General features: G+C 45.9%; 1 protein-coding gene across 1 annotated transcript in view; it reads right to left on the reverse strand.

Annotated features, from left to right (window-relative positions):
• Positions 1-282: 282 nt before the first annotated feature.
• The window catches only part of HMX2 (H6 family homeobox 2), a 31,585-nt gene continuing 5,496 nt past the window's right edge, over positions 283-26,371 (reverse strand). Inside the window, exons 2-3 of the mRNA XM_048506269.1 lie at positions 2,361-2,647; positions 283-1,375 (exon numbers count right to left, since the gene is read on the reverse strand). Of these exons, the coding sequence (XP_048362226.1) occupies positions 822-1,375; positions 2,361-2,646 (840 nt within the window). The 5' untranslated portion in view covers position 2,647 and the 3' untranslated portion in view covers positions 283-821. The remainder of the gene's footprint in view (positions 1,376-2,360; positions 2,648-26,371) is intronic.

A 26,371-nucleotide genomic window follows, 5' to 3' on the forward strand; every position in this document is an offset into this window, starting at 1 on the left:
CCAGTGCCCCACCTACTATTCGACAGATTTTGCTGCACAGCTTGCAGGGTTGGGCCATAGTCGACGATGGAGCGGGATCCCTTGTGGCCCCCGAGGAAGTGACCCTCCGTCGAGCAAGGCCAAACTTTGCTCCTTCTTCCAACCTCTTGGCCCCCTCCGAAGCCGGCTGTGGCCCGAGGTGGCCCGCTTCTCATGCCTAAAAATCCAAACATCTAATCTGGAAAAAGACCTCGAGACTGAAACACAGGAGCAAAATCTGAGTCAAAGTTAACAACGGTGTTTAAAATGCTTTATTTTCTTTAAAAATATGTACAGATCTGAAATATGCTTTATTTTAAATTTTTTATTTCCCGCAGATATAATACTCAGGGTGAAAAAAAAATAGTGAAAAAGGGAGACGGTTATTATTATTTTTAAATGGCAGACTGGTTCAGAGCGCCCTTGCAATTTCCTACCTGCACACGCAGACTCGCGCGGTTATTTAAACAGGAGTTCATCTTTCGGGGGTTTGCCTGGTCCTGCTTAGGGTCAGGAAGTCACTTCTGTCTGGAGAGAATGGAGGCCAGATATGGGGGAGGGGAGAGATTGGGAGAGAGCACACACTCTACGCCAACCTAGAAAAGGAGCAAAACGAGACCGACCCAGACAGGATTCCCATAAATAATAATAATAATAAAATACACATGGTGTATTTCTGAACAATGCAAGAAGCACATGTCTCCTCCCGTAGGAATAACAGACGAGCGGGTGAAAAAAGGTCGGGGGGGGGGGGGGGGCTGTACAGTGACGGGGGGAGGGGGGCCAGCAGGACCGGTCCCCTCTCAATAGTCGATCTTGTTGTAGAGGTTATAAAGCGGTAAGGCTGACAGGTTGCTGCCCGGGTAGTAGAGGGGAGCCGGGAAGGCGATGGACCTGGGCACGGGCACTCGGAGCAGGGAATTGTCTCTGAAGACCAGGGGCATGCCCACCAAAGTCTGGGCCGAGGCGTGGGCCATGTTGGCCGCCTCCAGCTCGGCCGAGAGCTGCCGCTTCCATTTGTTCCTGCGGTTCTGGAACCAGGTTTTCACCTGGGTCTCCGTCAGCTGCAAGCTGGAGGCCAGGCAGGCCCTCTCGGAGCTGCTCAGGTAGCGCTTCATGTCGAAGGTGGACTCCAGCTGGTAGACCTGCGAGCGGGAGAAGACCGTGCGCGTCTTCTTCTTGGCCGAGCCCGCCTGGCGGTCCGCCCCGTCCCGTTGCCGGTCCCCCGACGCCGCAGCCGCCGGAGAGTTCGGAGGGAAATGCTTCTCTTTCTCTTCCTTCAGGTCTTGCTGGGACTGAGAGAGAAAAGGGGGGCCCCTCTCCGAGCCAATCGCCCCACCGCTGCCCTTCGGGTTGCCTTGCGAAGGAGAGGAACAGAAAAGGAGAAAAGAAACACACCTTTTCGCATCTGACTTTGCGGAGTTCAACACACACAAAAAGGAGCCAACTTGTTCCGAGGACAGAGATCTCCCCCAGCTCGGCTGAGCGTTAACCATCTTTCTAAGGGAAAAAGAAATTCCATTTCTTCACCCCTTCCAAATAGAGTTCATTCCTTCCTTAGAGGTCGGGTAATAAAGGAGCACGCAGAGTGCAGCCCTCGTTACCCCAACGCCTTACTCACGAGAAAGTCTATTGAGACGCGCAGCCGTTAATGTTTCACCTATCAGCAATTTTTATATACATTTCTAAAGCTGCTGTTTTGTGCACCTTCTGGCGCAATGAGTTGGTGGGGTTTGGTTCTCAGTAACCGTGCCTAGGATTTGGTTGCAAGTCTTTCGTGCCTTGCTTTAAGGTGCTTGTTTTCCTATCCTGCTGGAAAGTGTCACGAAATCCCATTCTTGGGAATCAAGGAGAAAAGCAATTCGTACCCTTCTGTCCAAGACAGTTAAATAAAAATCACCGTTCTCCATCGTAATGAAACAGCGTTAGTTCCAAAACCCTGGATGGGGGGAGGGGGCATCCCTAAAATAAGAGCTTCCTTTAGGAAAGGATTCCCAAGAACAAAGGCATTTTTAAAACATCAAACAACTGAAATAGATTGAATACTGCATCGTGCTTTCAGCAAGACCTCTGAGCCACTGATGCTCCAGGCTTCCGATCTGACTACAACCTATTCCGTTCCAGATCTCATCTGGAAGTTGATTTCCCCTCCTAAAAGCAGGGGTGGTTGGAAAGGCTGCGGTTCAAACCAGGCTGCGGGGAGAGAAAAAAGCCCCAACCCCCAGACAGACCCTCCTCGGACTTTCCCCCAAAACCCCCTCCAGCGGGAGTGCCTGCGCGGCCGTATGGACCCAGATCCCATCCTTCCTCATTAGCAAGCAAAGTCTTTGTCAGATACTTACTGAGACACGTGAAACTGATAGGCTGGTGTTTGTGGCACGTTTCTTTGGGGCCGTGCGAACCGGGACAGAAGCAAGCGGGGTGTTTCCAGCTCTCCTCAGGCTCCTCTTCCTCGGAGGACACCGACAGACTCCTCTTCCTGCTCTGCCAGGCGGAGGCTGCCTGCTTGGGAGCGGCCTCCCGGCCTCCTTCCGAGGTGCTGCCGCTGCCTAAGATGGACTGGATCGTAAAACTGGAGAGCGGAGCTGCTGCGGGACAACACTTGCTCGGGTCGTCTTTGCTGCTCATCCTGGGCTCATAAGAAACAAGAGGGAAAGAGCTCTCGCTTTAGAGACACGCTGGGGACGCTCGTCTGGGGGCGCGGGGGCTGCCGGGGGGGACGGGCTCTCTCGCCTGACTTGGGGGGGACCCGTTTGGGGGGCGATTTTTGGCGCGCCTGGGCAGGTTTTCCTGGAGCTTGCCGAGCCGGAATGCATGCTCCTTTCTCTCTCAGATCTCTATTGATCTCCAGGCGGCGGGGTGGCGTGGCTTCATTTGCATGGAGGTTACATCCGCCTCGGCCAATCACAGGCGGCCAGGCAGCCCCGGAAAGTTTCAAAATTCTAGAACGCCGCCAGCCAGCTGACTGGCCTGGGCCACCAGACCCCAGCAAGCCACTCGCAGCCTCTTGCAAGCCAGCAAAAAGGAAGCGGTCCGGTTACAACACACACGAGCGGACACACACACACACACACACACACAGAGAGAGAGAGAGAGAGAGAGAGAGAGAGAGAGAGCGAGCGAGCGAGCAAAACATACGGTCTAATTGGGCGATTTTTTAAAACAAAAAGCCAAGCGTTTCCTCTACAAAGCTTTGCCCTGGGTTGCAATTTCTCTTCCCACACACCACCCCATTTTTTGTACCCTTCCAGGGTGGAATCTGGGTACATTGATGTGGCCTGAATGTTAGGAATGGAATGAAAGAGCATCGGTAGCATCGGATTATTTTGTAAATTGTAGCATTTGATTCGCCGCGCACGAGATTCGGCTAGGGCTGCGCTTCCAGTAATATTTTCAAGAAAGCCGAGGTTGCTCTCTGCAGTCCTTGACTTGGAAATAAATACATTTGGAACTAGCGGGACTTACTTCGACAGGAATGTGCTGCAAGAAATGAGATGGATCGGGAAACTGTTAAAACATCTTTTGGGTAGATGTGCCCCCCCCCTTCTCTTGTACCAACAATGGAGGATAGTGCTAAAATAGGTGCCTATGAAATATCCGGGGTTTGTTTTTTTCCGGAATGAAAATAGCTCCATATCACAATTACCCCCACCCCCATTTCCTTATTGCAACATAGATTTCACAAATGCCGCCGCACTTATTTGGTCTTAATTCAATTTCAAACAAAAGCCTACGAGTCCGCCAGAACTTGGGATGCGGATGAAGAAAAGTGCGAGGACTTGAGACATCGCAGGAATCAGAGTTGTACGTAAAACAGAAGGACGGCAGGACAACCCCCCCCCCTCCCCGAATGAAATGTCTGTTTCATCATCACCCTCATCTTTACCCCAATAATATCTTGTCTCGCAATGTCAGTCCAAAACTCCGGCGGGGCGGGGGGAGGGGTAGATACCAAACGAACCGCTCGCTGGGCACTCATCTGCATCCCGGAGGGGAGGGGGCAGCCAGAGCCGGAGCCTCTCCATGGATGGGAGATTGCAGGAGAAATGAAAAGACTACACGCATTCAAGTTGTCTGGCGCCAAGCTGCCTAGCGAGGAGTTGGCAGCAAAAGGCGCATCAATGAGGGCTTGCAATGCAAGCTGAGAAATGTCTTGCCGTTCCCAAACTCGGCCAGGTACATCTCTAATCTTCCCCGTGGGATGTAATCCATCCCCAAAGGCGCAGCCCTTACTTTGTCAATTTTTTTTTTTAAAAAAAGGACATATATAACAATATGCAATTACTCGGGCTTTCTGATGGGATCGACAAAAATGCTTTCCGAGGAGTGTAATACAATCGTTCCCCTCTTTCTGGGCTTGTACATCTTTGATCGCAGTCAAGAAAGAACTCTTGGTCGGTAAAAATAAAAGTCGTTCGAAAGTTTCCGGGGCCGATTCGGGAGTGGGGGACACCCACCCTGGTGGCGCTGGAAAAAAATCAATACAATTTTCTAATTTTTTTTATTATTGGCGTAAGGCTGTGCCATGGAGAAAGAGACTAGTCCACATGCCTGGGAGCTGTGACTTAATTAAAACCGTTGCTGTGTTAGTACACACACACACCCGTTCGGAATTGCCTTTGCGATGCAATGTGGTTCATGTGAGTAACTGGGAAGGGCTGACCTATTTGTCTTTTCCATAACGAAGCAGTTGGATGGTCCCAAATATCCCAACCTGACATCCTTAGCGGACATCCTTAAACGAGGCATCTCGGGCCAAGCCCAGTTCCCCTAACAACCTGGACTGGGAGAACTGGGCATGATACTGTTGTGTAAAGGGACCATTCAATATTTCTGTCTCCCACTGTTCTTCAAAATCGTAAGAGAGGGTGGTGGGAAAGCTGACAATCCAGTGTGCATCCGGATTGTGTTAGCTGCACACTTAGGCCCCTTCTGCACGTGGAAAATAATGCACTTTCAATCCACTTTCATAATTGTTTGTAAGGGAATTTTGCTGTTCCGCACAGTAAAATCCAACTGCAAAGTGGATTGAAAGTGGATTGAAACTGCATTATTCTCATAGTTCGCTGAGATTCAAATTGGATCTGTTAAAACGAGGAAGGAGGCACATTTAGACAAGTGAAGAGATACTAGAGAGGAAAACCCAAGAATAGTTAGGACTCTTGAGTGCTAAAATGTAATTCCTTTCACATGGGCTTGGTGGATGTCGTTCCTGGGTCCAAGAGGAAAGATTTGGCTTGGGATTCCTCGCCAGACTTACCTCACTAAGAGCAGAGCCGCACCCTTGTAAACCCATTTGATTTCAGTGGATTTGGAAAGGTGTGACTGCTTCAGTAGAGCATTGCTAGCCTGCCAGAGATAATAGGAACGAGCTGTTTCGGGACTGCAGGACTCACATGGGAGGGGCTCCCGGGCTCCCGAAGTCATAGACAGGACGATCCCACTTAGAACAGATGTCGGTGTGAACACCGTTTTCACACCGCTGTTTTTGGCCCATGCGGAATCCCTCACTGACTCTTAGCTGAGCTCTGCCCTGAAGAGGCTCCGTTGAGAAGCCTTGTGTTCATTCTAGCCAGGAAGGCATCATTTGCTCGCCACGGTCCTGAACAGATTCCACGTGTCCTGCTGAAATCTACTATTTATCTTCCGTCGTCATCGGGGTGTAATTTATCCCCTCCGAGCCTATTTCCAAGGTTCAGCCCTAAAACATGAGGTGACGACAAAGACAACGGAGCCCCTGAGCGCGTGGGGGCTGCGCCTTTCTTCCTACAGGCCCCCTTTGATGTGGAATAGGGGAGGTGTGGGGAAGAAGGGGAGCCGGGCTAGGGGACGGCCTCGAGCCAGGATTGAGCCTCAGCTGTTCCTAGAAGCCAAGCACCGGAACGGTCCAAATTGGCTCCCTCAGCCCCGTGGCTGTGGCTAAGGAAGGGGCTTCGTCCAAAGGGCCCCCCTCGACCCTGCTCTCGCCCACGAGCCTCCCGGGGTGGGGTGGAGGGTCGAGAAACCCTCGCTCATCAAACTGGGACTGGAGACAAGTTCCTCCTCTCCTGCCATCCCCTTCACTTGAGGGAGCCCCCTCTTGGGCCAGATGGGTTTTCCTAATAGGGTGATTATCCCCTTCTCCTCCCCCCTCCCGTTCCCCCCAAAACGCATCCTGAGAGATGAAAGCAAGATCCAGATCAATACAGACAAATGTCAAGACGTTTCCAAATGACATTTTCATTAACTCCCAGCCCCCGTGCTCGGCCTGGCATATTGAATCAAGCGCTTATAAAATAATTAGGGATCGCGAGAAGACGGCCGAGCAGCGGCGCGATCATTCACTCCTTAACTACTAGATAGACTCATTAAGGGGGCTAATTGATGAGGGGAAAGTGGCCCGGCTCCTCCCCTCCTCGTGCGGGGCAGGTGCTGTCCTGTTTTACCACATTAACCTTTTCAGTGCTTTTCAACAGGCTCCAGACACATTACAAATGGTCAGCTTTAATCATGATGTCAGCTCATTAACCCGGAAAGACCCCGCTCTGAAACACAATGTAAGGGATCGTCCTTCACTCAGCTCTTTGCAGCCGGCCGGGCCCCTTCCAAAGCCTGCCTGGAGAAGGGGGGCGGGGGTGGCAGAGCTGCAGCTTCTCTAGAGCCCAGGAGCACAAGGAGGCTTGGGGGTGAATCCAAAAGCCACACTCACTGGGTCACACCCCTCTACTCTAGATTAATTGATCCAGAGTGACTGAAGTCCCCGCTGACTTTCATCTATTGCAATGATGCAGATAAGCCAGCCTTTCCATCTCCTTTTGGTTAAAGGCCACTTTAACAACCTCTGGCTGTGTTAAGTGTCTAATGTACAACAGTAAGTAAGAACTGTGAAAGAACTGGAGGCTTTGGAACTGGTGAAAAGGAGGAAATTATGTTGTGCACCACCCAGAGCCCTCTGGGGGGGGGGGGGTAGGGCGGTATACAAAACCCATAAATAAATAAAATAAATAAATAAACACTGGGTTTCTGATGAATCATAAGGAGAGCAGTTAGGCCCAGTCGCATCTCATGCGCCCTTAGCTCACCATCGGGTTTAGAATCATGGCTGAATTCTAACAGAGGAGGGAAGGATCACCCAGAGGAGCGCACAGTGTGTATCCAAATGCTTCTCTGAGGAAGCTCCGCCCCTCCACTTCTACAGTTACTTCCAGTAGACTTGACCAGGGAACCTGTTCTCAGTTTCCAGCACATTCTAGCCTCAACCTGTCACTGGCCCTGTGTAGACCCCAGTGGTGTAACACCCATGGGGCAGGGGGGCGTGAAACCCTGGGTGGAGCCATGGTGGAGGCATGCCCTGGCCATAGATGGGGCGTGGCAGGGGCGTTCTAGGGCAGGGTGGGCAGCATGGCAGAGGTGCAGGACACTCCTGTGCCCCGGTGCAGTTTTCCCTTGCTCCACCTCTGGTAGACCTTCCTCTGTGGGTCTGCTTGATCTGCTTGCTTGACCTTTGGCTGGCAAGCAACCAGGATTTTATTATATGAGACAGAAGGAAGCCCATCTGCTACCAGCTGAGCCATCCTCCTTTCAGCCAGCAGACAACTTGTGTGACCATTGCCCTGGAGTACTTCTGAGGGAATTCAGATTAGCCTGTGCACACCCACACATGCCAGCTGGGTAACCTTGGGCTAGTCACAGCTTTTTGGAGCTCTCTCAGCCCCACCCACCTCACAGGGTGTTTGTTGTGAGGGGGGAAGGGAAAGGAGTTTGTAAGCCCCTTTGAATCCCCTACAGGACAGAAAGGGGGGATATAAATCCAAACTCTTTCTTTTCCTCTTCCTCCTATGGGAGACCAGGAAGGTGCAACTCTGGGGCCAGGGATCACATTGCATCTCCTAGCCTGAGGCTAGCTGGCACAGGCCAGGTTTAAGCAGGTGCGGGAATAACGAGGAGAGATGGAGTGCAGTGACCAAGGGAGGGGGAACTGCGTCTGGGACATGAGCTGCCCACAGGTCCCCTCCCCTCCCTGCCCCCTACACGTGACGGCAATGGCAGTGCCCAGGACAAGTCGGCCCGGATGTCCCCATTGCCACTACGTGTCTGGTGGAGTGGGTTGCTACTGTAGACCAACTTTAGAAAAGGCATGCCTTGCAGGTTAATCTAGGGCAGCACACCCATTTATGAAGGGGCACTTTTTTCTATGGTTTGTATCCAGCATGTGGTATTCAGAGGTGGACTGCCTTGAAAATGGTCATTCTACACAGCTATTCTGGCTTTTGCCCATCCACGACAACTGATCCTGTGAGCCCCAAGCATGTAATTGTGCCAGTTTGTAGCTGCAAAATAGAATGGGAACCCAGGAGTACCTTCAATGCTAGCAATATTCCAGCAGAAGCTTTTCTGACTCAGAGCTCACTTAATGCATGTAATGAAGTAAGTTCTGATTCAGGAAAGCTCATGCTGGAATACATTTTCCTGGCCTTTAAGGTACCACAGAGGTCCTGTTTTATTTTGCTTTACTGTTAAGTTCCTTCCCCATCCCCCTTACAGCCGAGTAAAAGACTGGCCCTCACTTTATTACAGAAGAGGGCATTCTTTGAAAAGCTCTTTCTTTGTTTTGAACCTACTGCCAATCAGTAGATCAAGTGATATAAAAGAGGTTTTTTTTCCTGTACCCTCTTTCTTCAGTCTATATGAGTACTTTCACAAATATCATACCCATCTGTGGTCTTGTGCTTCTCCCTGTTGGATGTAGCAATGTCTAACATTCAAAGGGACTGAGAAGAAGACTCAGCAGGAGGTGAGCAAGTGATCAGCTAGAGAGGGCTGTAAAGTTAGTGACTCCTCTGTCCTTTTGTGTCACCTTTTTTCTGTCCCTGAACTGATACTCTCAGGTCTAATATCCTGCTTCTTCTCAGAAGTTAGTTGCAGATACCTTCTTAACTAGCAAGGTAGCAGCATGCTATCTTTCTCTCTTTCATATCTTAAATATGGTTCCTAATAAACATTTACCTTTTACCCTTTCAATCAGTGCACTAGCTGCTTCTTTGTGTGGTAAACTCCAACACTTTAGTTATGGGCACTGGGACTTAATTGCATGATTAAAAGAAAAAGGAAACTTTTGCCCCAGGTTCAGATAGCCAGGGAACAAAGACAAAGGTGCAAAGATGGCCTCCTCTGGTGGAAAGAGGTAACGAATTCACATGGAAATGCTAACAGATGCACATTTTTCAACATGGAGCTTACACATGAAAGCAATCGTTCATCAGGAAAACCTATGGAGCTTTCTCTAGACACTAAAACCAAACTATCCAGATGAAAATTGGAACAAACAGAACTTCAAAGCCAGATGTATTATTGTTTCAACTTTTTCAGATCAATTATTAACAGAGAGAAACTTTTGAAGCAGCAGCCAAGCTTTGGGAAGAGTTAGAAAAATATTTAGAAAGGAAATCTCAAACAACAATTATGTTTTTGCAGTACCAATTGCTTGCTAAATGTTTGCTAGAAGGATGTAATTTAATCAGCATATGAATGAAATGCTGAAGTTAATTGATCAGTTGAAGTTAGCCTGGAAGGTTTGAGAAGATGATGAATTCATGTTTTATTTGTTCACTGCCAAAGAGCTATGAGAACTTGATGACCATAATTAAGATTACAGAAAATTTAACATTGGCACAAGTTATGAATGAACTGAGAAACTAATGTGCCCACAGAAAGTTAATTCAAAGCACAAATGATTTACAAGTGTTAGCTATATGCAACAAGAAATATTTACAATGTCATGCATGTAATAAAATGGGTAATTTCACGTCAGATTATACTGAAAGTCTGCAACCAGGGCACCATCTACTTTTTACAACAATGTGCAATAAGAGTTAGCATGGTTCTTCTAAGACCAGCAAAGCTGGAACTGCAGGCAAACAGACTTTATCTAAGAAGTTTTTTGTAGTTAAATCTGGAGAAATAAAACTAAACAGTTGAATTTTAGACAGTGGAAGCAGTAACCACCTTTGTGAAGATAAAAGGGGTTTTTTTTGGATGAGGGGAATAAAGAATCAACCTACATTGCAAATGATAAGATGATCATAGCAGAAGGAATTGGAAGCCTGACCATAAAAAGTGCTCGTGCAAAAGGAACTGTGAGAGAGATCACTATCACAGCTGTTTATATGCTCCCTTATTTGCAAATAACCTGATGTCTATAAGTGCTTTAACAGAGAAAGGCTTTTCTGTCCTTTGATGACACATATCTAATTTTCAATGACTCAGAAATAGTGGTCGAAGGAACTAAGCAAAATTAACTATATTTTTCTGGATTTACACAGAGAGAAAGTGAATCCAGAAGTGTACTTTAAATCTGTGGCACAGATGCTTCAGATGTAGATAATTTGAAGCAATAAAACAACTTGAGAGCCAGAATCTAGCAAAGATATCCAAATTGCTAACTGCTCTCAGCATAAAGAGAGGTGTGAAATTTGTCTTAAAGGAAACGGGGTAGAACCAAGCTTTGCAAAGCAATTCACACAGGGAGCAGGGAGCATCTGCAGAGCCTGTTCAACCAGAAGGCATTGCAAGCCTCAGATGTTACAACAGATATGTGTGTATCACCTTTGAGATATGCTTGTCTTGCAAAGTCAGCAATGGTTCCAGAACCATCCACATGGGAGGACATTGTGAGGAGAAACAGAGAAGAGGAGCAAAACTACAGAAAAAAAGATTGAAGCATTAACTCAAAACAAAACATGGACTACCACCTGGAAGAAGGCAATAGAATGCAGGTGAGTCTTCACGACCAAGTGTGATGCAGAAGGGGAAATGGAAAGAAACAAAGCAAAACTGATTTCAAAAGGCTACTCTCAATAATTTGGAGAAGACTATGATGAAACCTTTTCACAAGCAGTCAGACACGCTTCCATGAAACTGCCCTTGAACATCACAGCTGCAAGGAATATGCAAGTTGAGCACCTAGATGTAAAGACTGCCTTCCTACATGGAGAAAAAATGGAAGAAGTCTACATGGAACAACCACCAGGATTTGACAAGTGAAGGGCAAGCATCTTGTGTGCAAACTGCAGAAGAGCATTTATGGATTAAAACAGGCAGTCCAGTGTTGGAACCAAAAACTTCATCAGATGCTTACCAAAGAAGGATTTGAACAAGGCAAAGCTGAATTTTGTCTGTACTCAAAGTACAGAGACAACAGATGAACTTACATTCTGACATATGTGAATTATCTGATCCTATGCTATGAAAGCAAAGAAGACTGTGATGAAATAGTTCAGCATTTGAGCTGAGCATATGGATATGAAATATCTCATGAGAAACCTGTATGAACACAGAAGAAGAAGAAAAAGAAGAAGAAAAGTTGGATTTATATAATCCCTTTCTGTCCTATAGGAGACTCAAAGGGGCTTACAAACTCCTTAACCTTCCCCCCACTTCACAACAAATGCCCTGTGAGGTAGGTGGGGCTGAGAGAGCTCAGAAAAGCTGTGACTAGCCCAAGGTCACCCAGCTGGAGTGGGTTGGACTGTACAGGCTAATCTGAATTCCCCAGATAAGCCTCCACAGCTCAGACGGCAGAGCGGGGAATCAAACCCGGTTCCTCCAGATAAGAGTACACCTGCTCTTAACCACTACGCCACTGCTGCTCCTTGATGACTTGTAGTATTGTCCTACAGAAAAAAATGGTTGCAGATGCATTCACCAAACCCTTGCCTGCAGAGAAGTTTGAAAGTCTATCTAAGAATATGAATCTTGTGGACTTTACTAGACATGTAGCAATGTCTAATGTGTAAAGGAACTGAGAAGAAGATCCAGCAAACAGCAGGCAACTAATCAGCTAGAGAGGGCTGTAGTGGCCCCTCCAACCTTTTGTGTCACCTCTGGTCTGTCCTTAGACTGTTACTCTCAGGTCTAATATCCTGCTTTTTCTCAGAAGTTAGTTGCAGTAACTCCTTTTAGCTAGCAAGGTAATGGCATGATATCTTTCTCTCTTTCCTACCCTAAATATAGTTTTTCATAAACATTTATGTTTTACCCTTTCAGTCAGCGCGTTAGCCACTTCTCTGTGTGGTAAACTCCAATTCTCTGCCCCTCCATAAAGTCCCAAATATTTCTCTCCCTCCATTACTAAAGAAATTGTTTAAGTCCTTAAGAATTAATCTTGGTTGCCTTTTCTGCTCCTTTCTCAGCTCTGCACTATCCTTTTTGAGATGTGGCAACTTAAACTGAGTGGTCATATTTGGCTGTACCACCATGAACGTATTATGAGGCTTGTTGTTTTATTTGCATTCTCATTCCTAGCCATATACCTATTTAACTGACACCACAAATAAGTTTTGCATTTCCCCCCAACCCCCCCTCCCCAGGTGGATTTCTTATGTATGGCCTCATCAAACCCTATCAGGGTATGTGTAAAGTTAAGAGATTTGCCCTAAGTATGAATCTATTAATATTTACTTTGAATTGTTGTCACTTTTAGCACCCAATTGTTGGAAGGAACAGTTCTAACATATGAAAGAACTGTGAAGAAGACCCAGTAGGGGGTCGTGCAAATGGTCTACTAGATAGGACTGTAGAGACCCTTTCATTCTTTTGGCTCACCTCTTGTCTGTACTTAGAATTATAATCTCAAGTCCAATTTCCTTCTTCTCAGCAGTTGTGTTCTCCCTCCTCCCCTACATAGCAAAGTAGCTTCAGTCTATCCCTTTCTCTCAGCTTTCCCATCTGAAATGTAGTTCCCTAATAAACATTTAACTGTCATCAATGAATCTGCCACTTCTCTGCATAATTAGCACTCTGCCTACACCAGCTTGGAGCTCTTCATGGCACCTAGTGTGTCAGAAAGAAATTGTTTTACAACAAGAGAGGCTATCTCATCAGACAGACCCGCACAAGCAGACTACCAAGCATCATGGGATAAAAAATGACCAGGCCAAAGGTATCATAATTTCAGCTGAAAAGCCAAGGAAATCTGGGTTGAATTAAATAAGGTGCTAGGAAAGAAGTAATCAAAAACGATAATGTTACTTCAGCAGCAGTTATTTATTATGCACACAACTGAAGGGGAAGTTCTAAAGAAACATTTAAACCAAATGCTTGGCCTGGTTGATCTGCTAAAACAGCAGTAACACAAATTTTAGATGAGAACATCTAAAAACATGATATTGTTATAACTGATTTTATTTCCCAAGTGTTATAAAAAATTGGTTGCTAGAATTCAAAGCAAGGAAAATCTGCTTTTGCCAACATTTAACAAAGAATTACAAGAGAAACATATTAGAAGATAATACCTTCAAGTCACAAATAGTCTCACAGCCTTGATTATACGAGATAAAAGGAAACTAAAGTGTCATGCCTGTGGGGCAGGGGTCTTCAAACTATGGCCCTCCAGATGTTCATGAACTACAATTCCCATCAACCTCTGCCAGCATGGCCAAGTGGTAGGGCTCATGGGAATTGTAGTCTATGAACATCTGGAGGGCCATAATTTGAAGACCCCTGCTGTGGGGGAATGGGCCAGTTTGCAATTGAATGCAGACACACAGTCCTTAAGAATTCAGTCCTTAAGAATACTGGTGCTGACCAGAAAGCAGCAGGTGGTCATTTGTCTCTATAAATAAAGGACTATAATTATCAGAACAGAGCAACTCCAGCTGTAGATAGCTGTGCTGGAACCTCAGATAAATTCAATTAAAGAAAACTTGCATAGTAAAATCTGGAGGAATAAAATCAAACATGTGGATTCTTAACAGTGGTTGTGCAACCTATTTATGTGGATGGAAAAGTTCACTTAATATTTTGGATGAAAATTTTAAAAATGTTGTAGAAGCGGTGGGTGTGCAATGAGTTACCATTAAGTGTTTGTCACCAGGAGGATTTGTCAGAGAGACTACAATTACAGACTGGTTTTTTATCCCCTCGTTTGAAAACAACTTGATTTCAAATAAGGCTTTAACAGACAAGGGACTGTTACATCATTTGGCCAAAAACATCTGACAAACAAGGCAGAATTTATTGCATAGGGCACAAGAAAAGATAGACTGTATCATCTTATATGCAGGGAACAAATCTGGCTCAGAGATTTTTTTTTTCATAGGCATGGCATAAATGTATGGCACAAACAGTACAGAGACAAGAACATCAATTCAATGAAGCAATGCAAAAGTCAGAATTTAGCTAAGAATATGAAAATTGTTAGAGTCCTTCAGGAACACTGATGTGAAATTTGTATTAAAGCAGAAGATGTCAGGGCAAGTTTTTCAAAGCTCCTGAGAAAAACCAGGACCTAGTTTCCTCTGGAATTAATACACAGTGATGTCTGTGGACCTTTTAAAATGCAAAGGCTATCTGGGATCAAATATTTATTAACCTTTAAAAATGACCCACCAGACAAATTTGAGGCTTATGTGCACTGGTTGATAACAGGTTTCAGAAAATGCTGGTTGCAATATGCACTGACAATGGAGGGGAACCAATAGGAAGTGACATGAAGAATCTTTCGGCTGAATATGGAGTACAGCATCATCTGACTTTTCATGTTAGTCCTTAAATGAATGGAGTGGCAGAGTGCGAAAAACATGGCCTGAGATAGTTAGATGCATGTGGCATGAAGTAAAGTTGCCAGAAAAATACTGGAGAGAAGCTGTTAAAACTCCAACAAAACAGACTACCTACAAAAGGTAGTCACCATGTGAAAAGTGGTTTGGAACAAATCCAGTGTGAATAATTTGAGAGTATTTGGATAAAGTCTACATACCGTGTTTCCCCGAATATAAGACAGTGTCTTATATTAATTTTTGCTCCCAAAGATGAGCTATGTCTTATTTTCAGGGGATGTCTTATATTTCTGTGTTCTGTTCATCAGGCATACTTCCAAACAAAAACTTTGCTACATCTTACTTTTGGGGGATGCCTTATATTTCACACTTCAGCAAAACCTCTACTACGTCTTATTTTCCGGGGATGTCTTATATTCAGGGAAACAGGGTAGAACAGCCGCAAGGATTTGGGCAACCCAAAGGCATGCTGCTCATGTACAAACTGCAAAAGAGCACCATTGAGCAAAAACAAGCTACTATTTACTGGAATGGGAAACTTCATTAAGTGCTTACGAAAGAAGTACTTGAACAAGGCAAAGCAGAACCTTGCCTCTCAAGATACAGAGACAACAAATGGACTTACATTTTGATGTAAGAGGATGATCTGATTATATGCTATGAGAGCAAAGAGGACTATTAAATAATTATTTTGAATAAAGAAGTGGAACAGCTTGGAAATATCAGCCATTATCTTGGAATACAAATAGAAATGGAAGAAGATGGGAGCTATCTTTTTAACCAAAATCAGAAAATCTTGGAATTCCTGGATTTTAATATGAAAGGCACTAAACCATTCAGAACTCCTATGAAAACACATCCCTTGAATTAGAAAGGAAACAATGAACTTCTATTTGACAACAAGAGTTACAGTGAAGCAATTGGAAAATTGCAATACATAAGCATGTTGGCATGCCCTGACATAGCATATACTATGAGCATACTATGCAGGAAGACTGAGTCACTAAACACAAGAGACTTGCCAGACATCAATGTGATACTACTCATCTGAAGCTAAATTTGCCAATAAGTGACAATCCCAGGCTAGTGGGATGCATGGATGCAGAATGCAGGGGGTACAAAAGACAGGAAGTCAACCAGTAGACACCTGTTATTTTTATGGAAGGAGAGTGATAAGTCTGAACAGAAGAAAGCAAGAAAGCATAGCAATATCATCAACTGAAACCAAATATATGTCTGCAACTGAGGTGTGCAAATAACTTAAATGGATACTGCAATTGATGCAGGACTTCTGGACAGAGGAACCCAAGAACTATCAAGGATGCATAAAACTTGCACAGATTGAGAAGATAAAATCCAGAACCAAGCATATGGATATAAATTTCATGAGAAATAGGTCTGAAGACAGGCTGTGTTGATCTGTAGTAATGTTGGACAGAAGAAATGATAGCAGATTCATTCACTAAATTGTTACCTAGAGACAAGTTTGAAAGTCTACCTAAGAAGATGAATCTTATGTAAAGTTAGAGAACCTTCCATCCTTTTCAGATCAGTTTTTTTGGGGCCAGACCTACTTCTGGAACTGGCACGGTCCTGCACCAGTGTAGGTGCCTACCCCACCATGCAAGGGACAAATACACTGGCAGAGATTGACTTGCCCAGACAGGCAAGTATCTGAATGGCTAGGGGCATTCTGGGGGTGGACCCAACCTTAGTCAGCTTTCACTGCCCACCCAGCCCCTGCATACCAATGTAGCTGGCCTTGGAAATATTACACTTTATTTGTAGCCTATCTTCATTATCCCCTATGGAGCATTTTTGTTGGCTGATTTGTTGGGTTTTGATGGTGGGGGGCTTCCTGTCCCACAGGGAAGCCCTTTGGAGAGGGCAGTGCAGTGCCGGAGCAGTGTTGCCCTCAACTCTCTGATCTGGATGGGACTGTTAATGTCCCTTCATGCCTGTCCTTAGGTCTATAATCTCAGGTCTAATTTCTTCTTCCTTCTTGGAAGTCTTTTCTCTCTCCTTCCCTAGCTAGTGAAATAGCTGAAAGCTGTCTCTATCTCAGCTTTCTTATCTGAAATGCAGTTCCCTAATAAACATTTAACTTTATCTTTAAACAGTGAGTCTGCTTCTTCTCTGCATAACTAGCACTCTGCCAACACCAGCTTGGAGCTCTCCATGGTCCACTTGGGCTGATTCCGCATGGGCCAAAAACAGCAGTTTGAAAACGGTGTGAAAATGGTGTAAAAGGGTTTAAAATGGTGTAAAAGGGTTTATACTGTTTTCACACCGTTTTCACACCACTGTTTTTTGGCTCCATGGTCCAACTTGGGCTGATTCATGGGCCAAAACAGCAGTTTGGCTTGAGTGTGAAAATGGTGTAAAAGGGTTTAAAATGGTGTAAAAGGGTTTATACTGTTTTCACACCGTTTTCACACCACTGTTTTTGGCCCATGCGGAATCAGCCTAAGTTTTAACCATCCTGAATAACTGGGTGTCTTCTGTAAATGAAGAAATCTCATTACATGCCCCTGACTCCAGATCATTTACAATTTATATCCATTGTACATTTAGAACATGTGTAGTACTGATCTCATGTATTTCATTGTTCTAGCCTACAGCTTTGTTCCTTCCACTTAAAAATTATTTACTCTCTGTGTCCTGAAGTTCAGAGTCCACAAGAAGACCTGTCATTTTATCATTTGTCTGCTAAGTTTACCTAAGAACCTTTCCTGAGGGATTTTGTCAAAAACTTTTTGAAAATCCAGTTGTACAATGTCTGCTGGATTATGCCTTTTTACATCAACAGTACAACAAAACCTAGATATTTAATGAGAGCCATACTGGTTTTTCAGGAGCCATACTGGTTTTTCAACAAGGTTAATTATCCTACATTTGGAATCATTGTGGCTTTAATAATTTTTCATTTGTTTGACCTGAGCCTGCTAACAAGTCTACAATTTCCTGACTTCCCCTGGATCAATTTTTTAAAGTTGCTGTTGGGTTGGCTCCAGTCCTCTAGAAAAGAGATCAGTTTTGATGGTATTACTTAGAAGATTCATGTTTTCATAACTCACTATTTCTTTGATTTTTCTACTTTTTTATCTTGGTGTAAGATTTTGGGGGGGGGAGCAGAGTATGGGCTCCTTTAATTATCCTCATTTGTTCAAGACTTCCACTTTTGAAAAGGAAGACTTCTTACCTTGTTCAGCACCCTAGGCTCTGTCTATACCTTTAGTAGTCTGGTGTACATGGTATCTGAGCTGCTATTATAGTGGTTTTAAATAACCTTCAAGCTTCCTTTGACCCATCTGACCCTCTCTTTCAACTTCCTTTTAACTAACTCCTTCATTAAAAAAGAAGGTTCTTCTTTTGAAATGTAATGTGACTGTTGGACTTTGTGGACATGTGTATGTTAAATTTAATACTGCTGTAATCACTGTTCCCAAATGGCTTGACAAGACTTATATCTTACATCTGATCCTGGGAACCAATCAGGATTCAATCTAGGGTTGACCTGAACATTCTTTTGTCATAGTTGAAGATGCCCATTATCATACCATTTTCTCCTCTGGTTGCCTCCCTGAGTTTTTTCTTTTTCTTTCGGAGTTATAGGGGAGCAAGTAACAGTGTATCGGCCCCTGCATCACTTGTTGAGCTTGCTCCACTCATTTATTAGTCTCTATGCCCTCTTTGAAATATGCCAGTATGACTTTCCATTGTTATGCCAGTATGGATTCCATGCAGATGTTGTATCCAAAGACAAACATATCCCACTTGTTTTCATTGCCCTCTCCCCTACTGATAAGCTGACTATATTGTTAATGCAATGTATACTGTTTACTTGTCGATAAAAAAATAATCTCATATCCAGTTTCCAGTTAAAAGATTTGCAGTGTTTTTGCTAGTCAAGGCATCAGACTGTAAAAGATAGCTTCCTTTAGAGAGAGTGAAAAAGGAACTGAAATTTGTACTTCTGTTTTATACTTGGCAGCTCTAGTGTTTCTTAGAACCTGTGATTTCTTGTCACCCAAATCCCAAGTTCAACACTGATATTGATCAAACCAATGCTGCAAGAGGTGGGGTTGGTGCTTTTGAAAACGGTGAGGGTCACATTTTAAAATATCTCTGGTGATAAGACTGGGAAACATGTAGTGCCCATCCCAGTGCCACAGATCACTGACTTGACTCAGCATAAGGTAGCTCCAGAGTTAGCTTATCTTTGAGTATCAAGCACTCCGCATACACACAAAGGCATGAACATTGATATTTTGTTTGTCCCCTTGCTGCGGTCGGTATTGCACCTTTAACCGCACCAAGTTCAATCTGAGCATAGTGCTACAGGAAATATGAAACAGCAGACCCTAGGAAGCAGTACAAGCCTGAAAAAGAATCGTTTCTGTCCTTTTGAAGAATCTCGCCCGTCTCATAAAATGTAACTTCCGAAGGGGCCCTCTTAAGATCTATCCCCACAGCTACCATCTAGGATCGTTAGTAAAATATACACAGAAAGAGTCAACTGGGGGCGGAGGGGGGGGGGCTGTGGCTGACTGTAAGTACAAAAATCCGTCCAAATGGCAGAGAAACAGTGAGAAGCACCTCTGCCATTCTTCTCGGGACAGACACCGCAATAGTTTTCGTGTTCCTGTTTACTCAAAAGGAAGGCTGGTTTATTTTGATGCTTCACTCACAAGCAGGCGCTGATAGCCTATGATAGGACTGCAACTTCACTTTGAGCGAATTTGGACGGGGTTTTGTACTTACAGTCACCCACAGCCTCCTGTTAGCCGAACGGCAGAGGTGCTTCTCACTGTTTCTCTGCCCCCCCTCTGGTAAGGAGAAGTTCATAAAGCGGCATAATTGTGCCTGGTTGGCTCCAACTCCGCCTGTGCCACTGACTCCTTCGATGGCCTCCGGCAACTTCAGCTTCGCAGCTGAAGCACCAGAGTGATCAGTGTCCCCCCGTTTCGGCTGCTGGCGGAAGACGGTGCTGCTGAAACGACACAGCCGCCTTCTTCAAAGAAAGAAGCCGAATCGGGCAACTCAGCGCGCCAGCAGCACCCACTCCCCTTGTTAGGGGTCGAGCCCCGTTGAAACAGGACTAGTAAAGAGGCACGGGGCTGCGAGGTAAAGCAGTAATCCGGCTTAGTTTTCATTAAGTTTTAAGTATGGGCATCCTTACTCTGAAGTAAATCTCAAAGGGGCCTTCCGAGCAAACCCGCCCAGCCGCAAAGGAGAACGGACTCCTGCAGGGAAAGCGAGGGGAATTGGGGGAAAGGAGGGGGGGGGGGGGACAACGACAGCAACTGTTACTCAGCCCTTGCTGCTTCTTTCTGCACTCCTATTGTAGAGGCAGGCCGGGGCGCCTGGGTCCGGGTGGACTGCGAGGGGAAGCCAAAGGGGATTTGTCTTGGAGGTCCCTCCCATCCCAGTCCCTGGAGCTGACTTCTCTCAGTGAAGCCGGCTGGGAAAGCGGCGGAGGCCTTTGTGGCCGGGGCGGCGTCCCCTCTCCTTTTGGCCGGCGGCTCCTTCGCCCGAGAGCGGCCAGCTCCAGCGAGGCATCTGCTGCTGCGCTCCGGCCAGCCGGGAGGAGCCCTGGGTGAAAGGGTGATATATGGGGCCTGGCGAAGAGGTGGCGGGGGATTTACAGCCGGGGCAGACAGGGCGTGAAATCTGCCCTGTCACAGCTAAATGGGTGCTTTTTAATACACCCGTTTCAGCCTAAACTTGTTAAATGGCCACATCTGTCAGCAGAAAGGAGAAGAGCGTGGTGGACGGCCTTTATGGACACCGGGAAATCATCATCAGCTCCAACAGTCATTTTACTATATGGATTTTTGCTGCTGTTTTGTTTGGGAAGCCTCGGCATGGCGGAGAGCGGCGGCTGCCTTCCAGGAGGACGCCTCTGATTGATAGAGAGAGCCGGAGGACAGCGCGGGAAGGATGGGGGGGGGGGGGAATCATGGGGGTCTCCCCCCCCCCACACACCGGATTTGGGGGTGGCTCCTTTAAAGGGAGAGGTGCCGGGGCTGAAATCTGCTGGGGAGTTCAGCTGGATCACTGTTAGCCGAATCCTAACCCCCTTCCCCCCACGGTTGGGCTGAACTTGCTCCCAAGTATAAGCGTGCATAGAAGTAGGCACTGCATAATAGAACTACTACTAATAATAGTACAATTCACACGTTCCACGGCTGAACATTAGTCGAGGAAGGCGGAGGGAATCAAATTAATTCGAGGCAATGATGGGACAGATGATATTCCTTTGTCCACCTCCGCGGACTGGCCTAAGGATGAACCCCCGCGGGAGACTCCCAAGACGCGCTGGCCTTAACTGACTGGCCACTTGGGTTGGCCTGTTACTGACTGCCCTATTGGACCCCCAAGGCGACAGAGCGACCCATAACCATGTGAAGGCATCATTCTCCATAGGAAACGGTTTTGTTTGGAAAAGGCGATTCCAAAGGTGATCCCCTTGCACCAAGCAGTATTGGGCAGTGAGTGCAGTTCAAAAATATCCAGCCAGGAAAACAAAAACAAAAAAACCCAAAAAATTCCTCCTTTCTTACAGTACCTACCTACCTACCTACCTACCTACCTACCTACCTACCTACCTACCTACCTACCTACCTACCTAGAGATGCCAGGCCTAAACCCTGCCAAGAAGCCAGGCCAGGCCAGCTGGAAGTCTTGCCTGTCCTCCAGATTATCCACCCATAGCAGTGGGTTGATAAGGAGAAACGCCTTTTGCACGTGCCGAGATGAATTCTCACGATTAATTTCACGCGCACCTCCAACAGTTTTTCTGGGGCCACCCCCTCCCCCAGTAGCGAGTGAGCCTCTGAGTGAAGGAGGAGTTAAAAGGGAAAGTCAGGTCGGGCGAGTCGAAGCAACTTTTCCAAAGCAGAAGGAGCTCTGGAGTGGAGCACCCGCCGCTGGGGAGCGGGTTCCGTTCTTCAAGTGGCCCTGAGCAAGCTTTCAAAGGTCCCTAATAAAAATTGATCTCCCCTGCTTTTGCGGTGCTTGGAAAATAGGCTTGTTGAGAGCCTGTAATCTCGGGAGCAGGTTTCCCCCCTGGAATGACAGATGAAGTCATAAACAAGTTTGATCTCCGAATCAAGCTTCGATAAATATTAAACACAGGCTCCCCCCCCCCTCGCCGCTCTCCCCCCCCCCTTTTGCAACGTGTGGATTATGATATATGGAGCGCCCAAACTTTAAAATAAGGAAATACCAGAGAAAATGATCTCAATAAATTTTCTAAGTATAAACGTTGATTATGTTTCGATTTTCATTCAAGAAGCTCTGCTGCCCGTTTTTTGGTGCAAATGACATCTCGCAATAGGCTTTGGTTGGAAGCGTAGAGGGGGAGGCGGGAGAAGGGAGAGAAGAGAAGGCTCCCCCGTTTTGAAAAAAGAGAGCCGGAGCGGTGTACAATTTATGTAATCTGTGGTTGGAAAATGAATTGTGTAATTTATTGGAAAACAGAAAGTCAGGCAGATTGGATCAGCATAGCCTATCCGAGCCCCCCCTATCCATCAAGTTCCAATTAACAACCTAACCAGAGAGCTTTAATGTGTTTCCAATCTAGTGGCCTGATAGACTCATCAATTCCTCGGGGAGAAATTAAGAAAATCGACCGCCCCTTGGCGTTGTAGTGTCATTCCTTTCTGCAACTATATGTCAAATTAAAAACACAATTAAAATTTAAACTGTTTCAATCAGAGGGTGCCCCGCAACCTATGTTTCACTTAATAGAACTTTGATGAAAATCTGATGCTTCTACTCCATCATGAAAGCGACTGGGGTGGAAGAGAGCCAGAGATCCTTCGGATTTCTTTTAAATATTAGAGTTTAAGCAGAGACCAGGTGACCAAACCTGAGAAATAGGGCGGCGAAGGACTTCTTTTCAGAGAACTGCTTCAGAGCTGAACCGCTCTAATTTCCCCATGACAGGCTAGCACTATAATTATTATTGTTATTGTTGTTTCTATTATTATTATTGACTTATGGACCCCTTGCTTATGAAGTCATAATAAACAGCCTGCAACTAAACGCGTGCATGTTTACTCTGGAGTAAGCCTTCCCGACTCCAGTAGGTCTCAAGGAAGTATGGGATTGAAATTCTTGCCACGGTCTATTCAAAACCACTAGCAGAGATTAGAAAAAGGTTGCTGTCGTTGGTTAGAAGCAAAATCCAAAAAAACCAAAGCCCAAGTTACACTTTTATTAGGCCTAATCAAGATTTACAGAAGCTGCCTGCCTGCTTTTGGGTTCTCCAGAACATTGGATTGGATGTTAAAAGGGGTGTGGGGTGGATATCTTCAGGTCTTGTTTTGTAAGCATCCCCTATGGAATGCTGACCAGGTATGCAGAGGCCATTTTAAATTTGCATGCCTGCTGCTCCACATTCCACACAGGATGGAGAGAATGTTACTAGACCACGGCCATACAGCCCCGGAAACCACACAGCACCCCACACAGGATACTTATCAGGCAAGGATTTAGACCTCAGTCAGATTTCCCTACCCCGCCCCCCCCCCCCTTAACATCCAATCGTATGAAGCGTTCTGGACAGCTCCCAAGCTTGCTCATCGTTTTGTCTCTTTTTAGTGAGTCATAGAAATCAAGGAAAGGGCCTCCTGAGTCTTCTAGTCCAGCCTTCTGCACAATGCCCAAAATTCTTAACAACCTTCCCCCCCCCTCCCCCAGTAATTCTTGCTTCATGCCCAGACAATGGGGGAAAGGGAAACTCACTTTACAGAAACCCTGGCCAATCTGGCCTTGAGGAAAATTGCTTCCTGACCCCAAAGGGTCCTAATGCACAGATAATAATGTCCATTCTGGAATTTCCCTTTCCACTCTCTGTAGCTGAAACTGTTAACTGAGGGGTTGTCCAAACCTGACCCTCCAGATGTTCATGGACTACCATTCCTCTTAGCCTTGCCATTAGGGCCATTGGGAATCATAGTCCATAAACACCTGGAGGGCCCGAGTTGGACACCCCTGAATTATCTCACCCTGTTAACTCATTCGGGGACATTTACTTATGGAGCAGTACTTAAGTAGAGCCCGACTGCTTCAGACCAGAGGTTTGCTTAATCCAGAATTCTCTCCAGACAGAGGACACAGTGCCTTCCTGGCACTGGCGTTTAGAGGTGGGCTGCCCCTGTCTCTGCCGTCATGCCCTCCGCCCTTTCGACGTTTCAGACTGACCACGACAGACTAGCTGCTGGCCACTGGATCTTGGTCGGCCTCCCAGAATTACTGTTCTGTCCCCACAGGACCGTCCAGTTCGCTGGGGAGGCCACGACTCGGGGTTAAAGAAGGGCGAAATCGCCGCAGGGAGCAATCGTTTGCCATCTCGCTGTCCGCACTTGGACCCTTTCAGTGCTACTGAACTTTGATCGAATCGGATTGAACAGCCGTCATGACTAGATCCATCGCTCAGATCCATTCCCCAAAAGAAACTATTTCCCCCTGGCCCCCGAAGAGGAAACCAGATCGGAATCTTGTGGGACAAAATGAAACACTGCCAGAAATTGTGGCAAATAAACCGGAATAACTCGCACCCAGGCAGGGTTAGGTGAGGCTCTCCTTCCCGGCAGTTTGCATTCCCAAATGTAATCTAGAGAACCGCCGAAGAAAGATGTCTGCTAATCAAAATCAGCAGCAACCTTAGGCAGTTGGCCCCAAATCAGCCAGCCGATGGAGCTGGAATCGGGACCAAGGAACGCCTGCAGTTTTCCTTCGGGCTGTTAGTTCTGAAGGGACTCCATTTTTATAGCTCCCCCTCACAGGATAACACCCAGCAAGTGGAAGGCTAGCACCTCAGAAGGAAAGGTATAAGCACAGCCCTTCTCTTCCTAAACTACTTTGCGATCTTCGGATATACATTCATTTAGCAGTGAGGTAATATAATAATGCATTGTGAATTGTATGGGGCGGGGGTGAGATACCCTGAATGTATTTTTGAGTGCTGTGAAGCTCTTTCAGGACGTTATAGCTGGAAGCGGAATTTTAAAATAGTCAATAGATTTTTTTTTAATGTAGGGGACCAATAGAAAGTGTGATCCTTCCACCTGCAGTCTGAAACGGCATAGTTAGCTTGCCTCATGTTTAGACCTGAACTCTTTGCAACGAATCATCATCCTGGACTGTAGGAGCTTAAAAGCCAATGTGGAACCCACCTAGATGCGGTTCTGACTGAGGCTGCAGTCCTACCAACGCCTGCCAGCAAACCTGCTCAGATTGTGCCTGTCTACCCAACAAGGTTGTTGTGAAGAGAAAAAAGGCCACACCCATGATTCTGTTGGATGTAGCAATGTCTAATGTGCAAAGGAGCTGAGAAGAAGACCCAGAAGGGGGTGGGCAAGTGGTCAGCTAGAGAGGGCAGTTAGGTTAGTGACCCCTCCAGCCTTTTATGCCTTCTGTCCTTAGACTGATACTCTCAAGTCTTAATATCCTGCTTCTTCTCAGAAGTTAGTTGCAGAGACTCTTCCTACCTAGCAAGATAACAGCATGCTATCTTTCTCTCTTTCATATTCTAAACATACATTTAATCAGTGTGTGTCAACCGTTTCTCTGTGTGGTAAAATCCAATAGATTCTTGATAGAAGGGAGAGATAAACGTAGCTAATAATATTAATAGCCCAAGCTACCCTGGTCTCTCGTCAGATCTCCAAAGCTAACCAGGGGCGACCCTGGCAAGAATTTGGATGGAGACCTCCAAGGAATACTAGGGTCTTGCCACAGAATCAGGCAATGGCAAACTACCTCTAAATGTCTCTGCCTTGGGATCACCATAAGTCTTTCTATGTTATACATCATGAATTTCATACATTAATTATTGGGCAGGGGGAGAATAGGCCTCTTTGTCCTGACAAAAGCACCATCTGATTTCATTGGGTGCCCACAATAGCCAACTAATTTATGGCTTGGGTTGGGAGAGGGTGGGGAGAGGATTGTTTCTCATGCTGTTCATAAATGTAGAGGCCCAACTCCACTCCTTACACTGGGACTCTGTGGTCATTTACTCAGAAGCAAGCTCCAGCTCAGTAGCATCACAGAGATCAATAAAAGCTTCAGAGTATAAGCTTTCAAGAGCCAAAACTCAATTGTCAGATAAGTTAAGTCAAGTATCTGGCAAAGGGAGAGTCCACTGTCCAAGGCTTATACCCCTCCCCACTACCCACCCCCAAATCTCCAGATCTTTTTGGTCTGTAAGATGCTACTGGACTCCATCTTCTAAGTAACTGGACCCACAATTGCACACTGAGAGCCCAATATTTCTCATGTACACTTAGAAGTGGTGGAGTTCAGAAAGATTAACCCCCAAGGAAGTATGCCCAGGACTGAGAGATTTGGTGCCTTCTCACTAAACCACCAGTGGATTCCTATGCTTACTTCCTCAGAAATAAGCCCTATTGAACTCAGTCAGACTTCCTGCCAAGTCAACAGCACCAGGTTGCGCAAAGCTTTCCATGGAGCAAATAGCTGGGTGGGTCTTTTGGGTATCTTTCTCCTGTATATGTTTTTTATCAGTTTTTTTACTATTGTTGTACTGCTGTCTATGCCAATAAAGGCTTGCTTGCTTGCTTGTATCTTTCTCCTGAGAAGATGGCCAGGATAGTATCCAAAGGCCCTGACAAACTCCAACCAGACTTCCCGCTGATGCTTGATGAGGGATTTGAGGGGTTATCCACTATTGGGGGGTTATCCACTAATTAGTAAAAGCAGTCCTTCCCCTGCAGTGGAAAACCGAAGGACTACCTGAGTTGATACAACCTCGCTTGCAATAATAGGACCTGAAGGGATGG

Source organism: Sphaerodactylus townsendi, linkage group LG08, assembly GCF_021028975.2.
Source record: "Sphaerodactylus townsendi isolate TG3544 linkage group LG08, MPM_Stown_v2.3, whole genome shotgun sequence".
Lineage (NCBI taxonomy): Eukaryota > Metazoa > Chordata > Lepidosauria > Squamata > Sphaerodactylidae > Sphaerodactylus > Sphaerodactylus townsendi.